At 40.2% G+C, this 11,169-nt stretch overlaps 1 protein-coding gene across 1 annotated transcript; it reads right to left on the bottom strand.

Annotated features, from left to right (window-relative positions):
• Window positions 1–3,388: 3,388 nt before the first annotated feature.
• LOC139786048 (uncharacterized) lies at window positions 3,389–9,848 on the bottom strand. Its single transcript, XM_071725209.1, is given in 4 exon segments — window positions 3,389–3,394; window positions 3,495–4,410; window positions 5,404–8,120; window positions 8,123–9,848. Coding segments are annotated over 4 exon segments (5,019 nt in total). The 5' UTR covers window positions 9,503–9,848.
• Between the last annotated feature and the right edge of the window lie 1,321 nt (window positions 9,849–11,169).

Here is an 11,169-nt window from a genome sequence, read left to right as displayed (position 1 = left end):
CTGAAACATTTTTTATTTGCCTTATACTTTTTGAGATATTGAAGAAAAATTTGGTAATTTTTTTTAATATTTAGCTTATAATATCTTAACCTTGGGACGAGTGTACCTAAGTCCCCAGGATCTGGAAAGTGCTAGGGTTATAGATCTAATAAACCTGGTACAAAGCTCAAGACTGACCTTAGAAACCTAGCAGGAAAAAGAGTGGGGAGGCACAAAGGATCAGTAAGATCTAGGTGCCGTCGGGGGCCCCAGTGGAACCACCCACTATTCTACTACTACTACTACTACTGTAATACCTTGATAAATGTTTGTCGGAGGGAAAAATGATACAAGACTTTTTGACTTGATATGGTCTCAAGAATATGCTATTGCAATAATACCCCAATTTCTTTAATTATTATTTGTGTATACATTTCCTTGGAGCTTTCATGTGTACACAATTATTTAAAGAAATTGGAATACTATTGCAACAGTATATTCTTGAGACCAAATCAAATCAAAAAGTCCTGTACCACTTTTCCCTTCGACAAACATTTATTGAGATATTGTAAGCTAAATATTGAAAAAATTACCAAATTTTCCTTGAATATCTCAAAAAGTATAAGACAAATAAAAAAATGTTTCAGACAAAAGTTGTTCATATTAATTAGTAGAAAAAGATGATGCAATAAAAAGGGAGTTTCTATTTAAATAATTTGGTTTGGATCCTACTGGGCTTAACACAGGTAGGTCCCGGACCCAAAATCTAATAAAATTGTCTATTGGTCCTCCTTGAACCCTCCAACTTTTATCTGAGTTTTATCTAAAACATCTTTCCAATAAATCAATACTTTCTGAGATAATTATAGCGGAGATGATTAGCACACGAAATAAATTACCCTGTTTATTTCATACATAATTATATGTATGGTAATACTTAAGGAGAGCTCCCTCCTCACCGATTTCGCTGAATTTAGGCTTAATCGACGCGTTTTTGCACAAAACGAACGAATCTGGCAGAAAAAAGTCCCGCTCTGCCCCGCGAAGCAAGATATTAACTGTTAAAGTTGACGACTATCAGGTTATGAAACCTGTTATACCGACGCTATTTAGCGACTACGGACATACTCCGCGACCACATGCGCATGCTCCGTGGTCACATGTGTAGTGACGTACATTGAGCGCTCAACCTCAATGACATATCACGTATCATATATTGTTCTGTGCAATTCCAAAATATTTATAATGCCATATTCAGTAGAGCAATTAAATAGTAATCCGTGGCTAATGGTTCAGGATGTTGTTGGCGATGCAAAAACATGGCCCAAATTCATCCGAAAAATGTTTTGGGAGAAAAATCTAAAAGATCACAATAGAATGATCCTTGTCAATTTTTCACATCTAAATGCAGTATCCGAAGATTTATTGCACGATATATTAACTTTTACGTTGAAAAATGCGTATACAGCGGAAAGGAAGCGCAATATTAAGGATAGATTTAGCTATTTAAATCACGAGGTAATTGTTTTAATTTCAATTGATAACTATATATCAAATAAGTATTATGTTTTTTATACTTTGTAGGAATTCGGACATATTCGACGCAGCCGTGTATACAGTTATCACGTTTATTTTAAGGAAATGTTAGATCTCAACTTTAATCCAATTAATAAATAATAAAATTTAATATATTGTTTTCAAATTTGTGATTTTGATTACAACAGAGAATATTTTGGAACACAAATTATTTCTGTTACAGATATTAAGCGTTGAAGTTAACGAAACATAAATAATTTGTTAAAGCAGAGAATAGTTAATATATGAAAAGTACACATAAATATGTACTTTTCATATATCAACTATTCTCTGCTTTAACAAATTATTTCTGTTACAGATATTAAGCGTTTAAGTTAACGAAACATAAATAATTTGTTAAAGCAGAGAATAGTTGGTATATGAAAAGTACACATAAATATGTACTTTTCATATATCAACTATTCTCTGCTTTAACAAATTATTTCTGTTACAGATATTAAGCGTTTAAGTTAACGAAACAGAAATAAAATTGTTAAAGCAGAGAATAGTTGGTATATGAAAAGTACTTATAAATATGTACTTTTCATATATCAACTGTTGTGCCCCCTTTTTGCGAGGGGTCACTTGGATTCTTTTGGTCCACGGAGGGTACGGGGTCGATGGAATTAAATAGCACTTTTTGAATAAAGGATAACGTTTAATAGTCACTCTGCGTTACAATCGTTATTCGCGTTTGATGCCCGTTACTGGTCTGCTCCCTGACTCACATTGCCCTCTCGTCTCCTTTTGTCGCTTCCTTTTGTATCCTCGTCCTGTCCTTCGTTATCGCTGAGTTGCTCGATCGTATGTGGGCCGATCGCAACTCATCTCGTTCTGATTCGGCTTGCGTAATTCTGTCGGGCTTTCGCGGTCGCGTTCCTTATTGTTATTCTCGGTCTTTCTTCTTTATTATTAAATTCTTTTCTTTAAACAGTATTTCTTAATCTATTTCGTAATACTACTTGGGGCCGCAACATCCCTCCCCCTTTGAGAGAAGGAAACTACGGTCTGTAGTTTTCGTGACAATGTTTTGTTGCTTATATCCTACTCCTCTTTCTATTAGGGTGGTTTATCTTCTTTATGGTTTACATTTTTCTTATTTTCTAGTATAATATCGCTGGGTCGCCCTGTATGTGCGGTTGGGCTCTTGCTCGTTTCTTGTTTCTTTTTATTATATAGATACTTATTCCTATTACGCTTAGTATTATTATTATCGTGAGTGTCGAGCCTACGGGGTATATGATGTAGGGATTTTTTATTAGGGTGTCTTGGGGTTTTTCCAACTCTTTATTTATGTCGCTTATGTCTAGGCTTAATTCCATTAATTCGTTCGGATTTCTGATTACAGGTTCTAATCTAATTTCCTTTTTCGCTTGTCCGTTAGTATTTTTATTTTCGTTTGTTAGTGTTAGGTTAAAATCTGCTAAGTGCATTTCTATTTGTTTCATAGTTTGTCTTTTTGTTTTTATAATAATGTCGGGTGTGGTTAGTTTACAATTTTCGTTTATAATTAGTTTTCCTGTTCGTTCGATTTCTACTTTCTGTTCCGCCTGATCGTTACATTGAATCGTTAGCTTTTGCTTTTTTGGCGTTGAGAATAGCCACGTTTGTGGTTCGCTTAATGTTATCCATAGGGTTACATTGGATAGTATCTGACGTTTCTCGCAGGTATTTACATATCCTGGCGTTTTTACATAAACTTGCACCTCGCATGGTGCGTCGGCTTTTATGAAGTATACCGGGTAGTTTCGGTTACATACATATTTCATTCCGTTTCGTTTACAATCATTTAACTCGCGTTCCCCTAGCGTTATATAATTATGATTCTCTCTATCTATCGCTAATATGTTATGAGTAATTCTTAGAAATGTAAAAATATTCGCGTGGTTGTGGATAGGTAGTGGTGTCGTTTTTATTATTTCGTACACGGGGTATGCTACCACGGGAAATTTGATTATCGTATAAATGTTCGGGTTATCGTAATACGCGTTAATTTCTACGTAGTTTTGTATGTCGTTCCAATTCTCCAGTCTAACTTTAAATGGGAAATGAGATCCTCGCGTCAATTGTGACGTCGCCTCTTTTAATTCCGTTATTATTTTTTCTATCGGTAACAAGCGAGTGAGTATGATTCCTTCTCGCGAATATGTGAGGTAATCTATCGTGTCTTTCACGTCTTCTATTAGGTCTTCAGTAATTGTGGTTAGTACTAATAACTGTTCGTCTACTTTTTCTCTTTTGGCGTACAGTGCTGTGTCCACCTGTATCCGTGTCGTGACGTTCGTCAGCAGTTGCTCGTTATGGTATAACGATTTTTCTAAGGCCTCCATGTGGCCTATTGTGGCATTTATCACCTTTAATTGATTTTTTGCGGTGTGCCGTAGAGTCTGTTGCTGATTTTGTATCAGTTCAAGCTGCTCCTGTATGTGCTTTGCGTCGTCGGCATCCATAGTGCCGAACAGCGTTTTGCTGATCGTGCCGATCGCATCTATTAAACCACGTTTATTATCGGTTGTTCTATATATTGACTGTAATCGCGTTAGTAATTGCGTTAATTTTTCATTATCTTTCTCTATCGTATGGAGAATATTTTTGCACCTCTGCTGCGTGTCCATTGCGAGTATCGTTTCGCACAATGCTTCGGTTTGCTGTAGGAACGCTTGTAGTTGGTGATATCTGTTTCCTAGGGCTGATATGTCTATTTTGATCGCTAATTTCCAGGTGGCTTCTACCTGTTGTAATTGTCCGGTTCTCTCGAAGTATATTCCCGGCTCGCTGCTGAATTGTCGTATCTCGTACGATGGTGCTGTCTCAGGTTTCGCTTTTTTCGCGAAGTGCTGGACGACGATCAGCGTCCTGTAATTTTTCTCTTGGCTTTATTCTACTGTCTCCTTGCATTCTTTTTGTTGCGCGTTTAGTCGCTCTTGACGCTTAGATCTGAGCACATTATTCGTTGCGCTGATTTGTGGTACCATCTAAAATGAGGTGCATACGGTGTGACCTCTATTTTGCTCCATCAACGTGTGATGCGTGTTGGCGCACGTATTGGCTACGCGCCGCTCGTGCGGGCGCCGTGAGCGTGAGTGTCGCGCCTCGTGCGCCTAGTGCGCGGGTGGCTGCGAATTTAGGTTCGGGGCCGACGTCGCCCCCTCCCTCCTACGCGGAAGTGTTATTAACACCTCCGGGCACATGGGTGCCCATCATGCCCTTGGAAGTCTCGGTGGATGTGGCCACCGGTCGACGGGTGGTGCGGATGGTTCGCCGTGCTTGATGTTCGGTAAGTACTTATTATCTTATTTATCTTATTTTTTAATATCTTCTACTTTCTATCGCCTACTTTCTATTGCTTGCTCTTTTGCGCTTTTTACTGTTCTATAAAGGGCTTTAGTCGGTTTACGTGTACTCGTGTGGTTTTCCGTCCCTTTTTGATCGTGTAATTGACGTCTGAGTGTTTTTCAATTACTTCGTACGGTCCTATCCACGGGGATTCTAATTTTTTCGATCTTCAGTAATTTACACGTGCTTTTAAATATCTCGCTAAGGAAATTCGTTCCTCGGTCTGTCAGTACTTTGTCGGGGATACCGTATTCAAAGATGATCTTTGTGACAAATTCTTTCGCGATTGTATTCGCTTCTTGATTAGGTACGGGTATCGCTTTACTGAATTTTGATAAATTATCCTGAAACGTGAGGATATATTTATTTCCGTTTTCGGTCACCGTCAGTGGTCCTACTATATCTAGAGCACATTTTTCGAATGGTCTGTCTGCGGTGTCTGTGATTACTAAGGGTGCTTTATTTTTCCGCGATAATTTGTTCTTCTGACACAATTCGCATTTATTAATGTACTCTTCGACGTCTCGAGTTAATCCTCTCCAATTATGCGTCAACCTTATTCGGTTTATGGTGCGTTCCACACCTTGATGTCCTCCTACAGGTGCATCATGGTATTCGTATAATATACGTTGCTTCTCTTCTTCTGTGTATTTTCTTTCGCTCTCCTCTTCGTTGTTCTCTTCCTTCTCTATCTTGTTGATATCTGTCGGCACATGTCGACTCAGCGCATCGGCGTTTCTATTCTCTTGACCGGCCTTGTGTACGATAGTGTAGTCGTATTCCTCTAATTTTAACCTCCATCGGATTAATCTGGATCCGGGGTCTTTTACGTTAAATAGCCAAACCAATGATTTATGGTCTGTCACTATAGTAAATTTTGTTCCATAAACGTATGGTCGGAAGTGTTTCACCGCCCATACTATCGCTAATAATTCTTTCTCAGTAGTGTTGTAATTTTGCTCGGCCTTTGACAGTACTCTGCTCGCATACGCCACGAGTTGATCTTGACCTATCTTTCCCTGTGACAGTATGGCTCCGATTGCGTAGTCTGACGCGTCGGTCGTCACTACAAATTCTTGGGAGAAGTCCGGGTATTTTAATACCGGTGCTGTAGTTAATTTTTCTTTAAGTATTTTAAATGCGTTTTGTTGTTCTGCGTTCCACTCGAATTTGATATTTTTTCTGGTCATTTTTGTGAGTGGCTTGGCGATTGCTGAGAAATCTTTAATAAATCTTCGGTAATATCCGGCTAATCCTACGAAAGCCTGGATGTCTTTTACCTTTGTTGGTGTCGGGAAGCTTTTTACTGCTTCTAGTTTTGAAGGATCTGGCGAGATTCCGTTTTCTGTTATTACATGTCCGAGATACGTCACTTCTTTCCGAAGGAATTCGCATTTATCGGGCTGTAATTTCAAATTGTACTTTCTCAGTCTTTTTAGTACTTCTACTAACCTTTTATTGTGCTCTTGTAAACTTGCTCCGTATACTATTATATCGTCTAGATATACTAAGCATTGTAATCCTACTAGTCCTGCTAGAACGGCTATTATTGCTCGTTGAAATGTCGCTGGGGCATTTTTCAGTCCAAAAGGCATTCGATTATGCTCGTAATGTCCGTATTGTGTAGAGAACGCTGTTTTTTCTTTATCTTCTTCTTCCATCGGGATTTGATGATATCCCGAGGCGAGGTCTAGCGTGGTAAAATATTTTGCTTTTCCCAGTTGGTCAAGGATATCGGTTATGTTTGGCAACGGGAAGGAATCTCCCTCCGTTAGATCGTTTACAAACCGAAAATCTATTACCACTCTCAGTTTTAATTTTCCTGATGCGTCTCTTTTCTTCGGTACTACTAGCAACGGCGCATTCCACGGGCTCGTGCTAGGTCTAATTATTCCGTTTTTTAACATCTCTTTCACTTGTCTATTTACTTCTTCCTTGTGCTTTTCTGGCAAGCGGTACGGTCGGACGTTGACCGGTACGCTGCCCGCCTTCGTGGTAATCTTATGCGCGACGATATCAGTGCATGTCAGTGGCTCTCCTTCCACATGCAATACATCGCTGTAATCTCTGCAAATTTCCATAATGGCTTTCTTTTCTTCTTCATTTAAGTGTTGCGTGCGTATCAATTTTTCGACTCTTTCGCTACGCGGCACTGTTTCTTCTGCCTTGTTTACTTGGTTTACTTCTATCTCTTCTGCTTCTTCTTGCTCTAACTCCTCTAATGTCACTTGCGGCATTAGCATTTCGACTGTCTTCTCAGTCGTATTCAATATGCTTGCTGGACATAGAAAGTTTTCTGGCATCACTAGGCAATTTCCTATGAACACTCCTGGCATTGTCTCTTCTGCCTGTATTATTCCTAGTGAATTTTTATCGGTCGCGACTTGTACTATTGTCTCGCTTCGCGGTTTTAAAACCATTTTCTTATACGGATATAATTTTAATATGCTTTTCCCTATGCGTATTGAGCTTGACTCGTAACTATATGACGCTTGATGCTTCTTTATAAAATCTACGCCTAGTATCCCGTCGTATTCAATCGGAAAATCATCCTTGACGACATATATCGTGTGCTTGATCTTTCTATCTTTCAAATCTATGGTCGCTGTAAATTTTCCAATCGTATGGGCTTTGTGACCTGTTACTCCGGTAAGGGCCATTTTATCCTCTTCTATCATTGTTTCGCCTTTCAAATGTTTTACTTTTATTATTGATACGGCCGCTCCGGTATCAAACAGTAAATTTATTTTTTCGCGCTTCGCTTCTCGCATGGGCAGAGTGATTAAGTCCAGTCCTGCATGCTTCCGCGGCTTGTTCGTCATGTGTGACACCTGATACTCTAATGCCGGTCGGCGGTGCTTTGTGTCCTCTTTGTCTTCTTCATCGCTATTCGCGGCTGAATTGCTGTCTTTTTTTCTCGGTCCGTTCGTTTTCGGATGAAAGTTTTTGTTTTGTCCTCTCGGATTATTAGGTTTGTGGTGGTTTGTTCTTTCTTTATTTGGTCGACCATTTAACAGCCAACATTCTTCGCGCATGTGTCCTGCTTTCTTACAATAATTGCAGACTTTATCTATCGCGTTTACGCGGGGTGTCCTATCGGGTTTCGGTAAGGGGAAACGGTTCGCGTATCTACTGGTACGACATTCCCTTCCGTGATGCCCGTATTTTCCGCATTTTTGGCATTGTACTATCGCTCGGTTATCGCGCGGTTGCGGCGAGTACGCATAATTATTTTTGGGACGCGCGGAATTCCGCTTGGCCCGTTTACTTTTTCTTCGGCGCTTGCTCCGGCAATCGCTTCTTGCAAGGTTGCGAAATGTTGAGCTCGGACAAGTAACTTGATCTCGTCTCTCAATCCTAATTGGAAATTCTGTAATGCCTGTTGTTGAATCGTTTCTAATATAGTTCGCTTGCTTTCTATCGTGTGATTTCTTCCCTCTATCATGGAGTCGTATAGCTCCATTGCTAGTTTATCTGCTCTTAATCCGAATGCTCTTGCATTTTCTCCGGGTTTTTGCTTGAGTGTATTGAACTCTAGTTGTAAGTGTGTTGTGCTTTTGCGGCTCAGATAGCAAACTTCTAATTCTTTCTTTAGTTGTGCGAAATCTCTTATTTCTCGCGTTTGAAAATCTATCATCGCTCTTCCTTTTAGCTTTGTGCATAATACTGCTTCTAATAGCGTTCCTTCTTCCATAGGATTTATGTTTTTTATTGCATATGACGCGGCGCTTAAGAATTCTTGTAACTTACTCGAGGATCCGTCGAACTCGGGTATCATATCTCGTGCCTCTTTTAAGCGTAGATATCCGATAGCGCGTTCCGCTTGGTTCCGGATATCGTATGACGTTCGTCCGTACGTTACTTCGAACGGGAGGTTACTTGGCTCGCGTCTCGCGACAAATTCGCGGCGTTCAGGATTCGCCGTTTCTAGTTGATTTACGCGGTCTTGTAAGTTGCGGATTCCATTTAATATCTCGTCGAGAATGGCATCTCTATCGTCCGGTTGTAATCCGGGAATTCGGTTACGATTATTCGCCGGTGTTCTCCTCTGAGATAACACTCTATTAAGGCGGTTGATTTCTGCGTCTACGTCTTCTGGAGTTATCGGCGCGTTGTCATTTACGTTATTCGCGTCGTGGTTGCTATTAGTTGCTTCCGCCATCTCGAGTACGTTCACGTTTCTCGAGGCAGAATAATACTCGTGCGGATTAAATACGCTGCTATCATACGAGGTTAATGAAAACTCTCGTCTGTGTGTTAGCCTACTGGTCGTACTGTCCGCGTCTTCGGATTGTGTGTGCGCGTGTGAGGGGTGGAGTCTATCTTCGTCGGGGCAGTTATTTTGTCCTATTACTCTCGCGTCTAAAATTACAACGGAATCGTCGAATTGTTCGCGTTCGATTACGCTGTTCGGGTGTAATTCCGGTTCCGATTCGCTTTCGCTTGAGTAGTACGCGTCTAAATTTCTACGCACGGTTTCGCGATTATCGCTTACGACTTCTTCGGTCGTTTGCACGGGGCTTAACGGTCTATTTCTACGCGCTCGTCGTGACGTCCCGCTATGGAGCCACGATTGGTTTAGTTCCGCAGGTGGATTTTCGTTTTCCGACATCTACGGTAATTGCGTTTTACATAATTTGCTTAATCGACTTACATTACGGTCGCTAGTCGCATGTTGCTGGTCGGTGCTCGTGCCGCTTTATCAGTCGGTGAGCCCTCGTTGAGGTAGGTCGGTGCCGTCTCGGGTTACGCTGCTTGCTTGTCCCTCGTCGGCCGCTACCGTGTTGTCCGCTGCTTTTGAATCTGGCTGCCGTGTCTCCGTTGAGGATGTTGCACTGCCTCACTGATTCACTTGTTTTTCTTTTTCAGCTGTCGTTCCCGTCTTCCTGCCAATGGATCCCACCGCTGCCACCATTTGTTGTGCCCCCTTTTTGCGAGGGGTCACTTGGATTCTTTTGGTCCACGGAGGGTACGGGGTCGATGGAATTAAATAGCACTTTTTGAATAAAGGATAACGTTTAATAGTCACTCTGCGTTACAATCGTTATTCGCGTTTGATGCCCGTTACTGGTCTGCTCCCTGACTCACATTGCCCTCTCGTCTCCTTTTGTCGCTTCCTTTTGTATCCTCGTCCTGTCCTTCGTTATCGCTGAGTTGCTCGATCGTATGTGGGCCGATCGCGCAACTCATCTCGTTCTGATTCGGCTTGCGTAATTCTGTCGGGCTTTCGCGGTCGCGTTCCTTATTGTTATTCTCGGTCTTTCTTCTTTATTATTAAATTCTTTTCTTTAAACAGTATTTCTTAATCTATTTCGTAATACTACTTGGGGCCGCAACACAACTATTCTCTGCTTTAACAAATTATTTCTGTTACAGATATTAAGCGTTGAGGTTAATGAAACACAGTAATATGATTATTAATGGATATATCGAGCCTTATTTAATTGCTAAAGAAATACAGAAAAATTAATTAGTTATTTAATCAAGCATCATTTAATTGCTAAAGAAATACAGTGTCCAAAATGTGGTAATAAATTAATAATTGATACAAGTAAGCTCAGATTTCGATGCCGAAAAACATATTATGAAAAGAATTCCAGCAAAAAATATGTAAAAAAACAATGTATGTTTCAAATAAGTACAAAATGTGATACGTGGTTTAGCAAATATTCATTTTAAGTTGTAGCACTTGTAGAAGCCTCCGGCTCTGAGATATCTGCTTCATCATGGATCTTCGGTGGATACAGTTCCGCAATGGTACAGAAAAAACTGTTCAAACGGTCTTCGTAATCATGAACGCGTTTGAAGAGATATTCTGCTAAATATCCCACTAAGTGTGAAGTACGTGTTCCGTACCGTGGGATATTAGCTCTTACCTCTCTCCAAACGCGTTCTATATGCTGGGTGTGGGCTCCTAAAAATTAGAAAAACTGTCAATACATTTATGCAACATTTCTTTATTTTTTTATCTTAAATATATTATAGTTAAACCCAAACATTTGTAAAACTATTTAAAGTTTATACTTACCAGTATCTGGGTCGACGAAATTCATGGAATGATTAACGGTCAGATGTTGGAAGCCTTCATTGTTTAAACAATTGTATGACCTCCAACAATCTGACATTATCGTCGTCCCAGGTAGAATCCACTCTTTTATAATTTCCAGCAAAGTTTTCTCTGTACAATCCGGAACCGCAACAAGAAATATTTTTCTTGAGTCGCGTTCGTATCCACCGAAGATCCATTTTCCTTCGATAATTCGGCCACAGTTGTATTTC

The sequence above is a fragment of the Temnothorax nylanderi genome, unplaced genomic scaffold (assembly GCF_030848795.1).
Source record: "Temnothorax nylanderi isolate EJ_2023f unplaced genomic scaffold, tnyl_v1.0 TNYL_tig0943_pilon, whole genome shotgun sequence".
NCBI lineage: Eukaryota > Metazoa > Arthropoda > Insecta > Hymenoptera > Formicidae > Temnothorax > Temnothorax nylanderi.
This window is presented reverse-complemented; position numbering and strand designations above follow the sequence as displayed.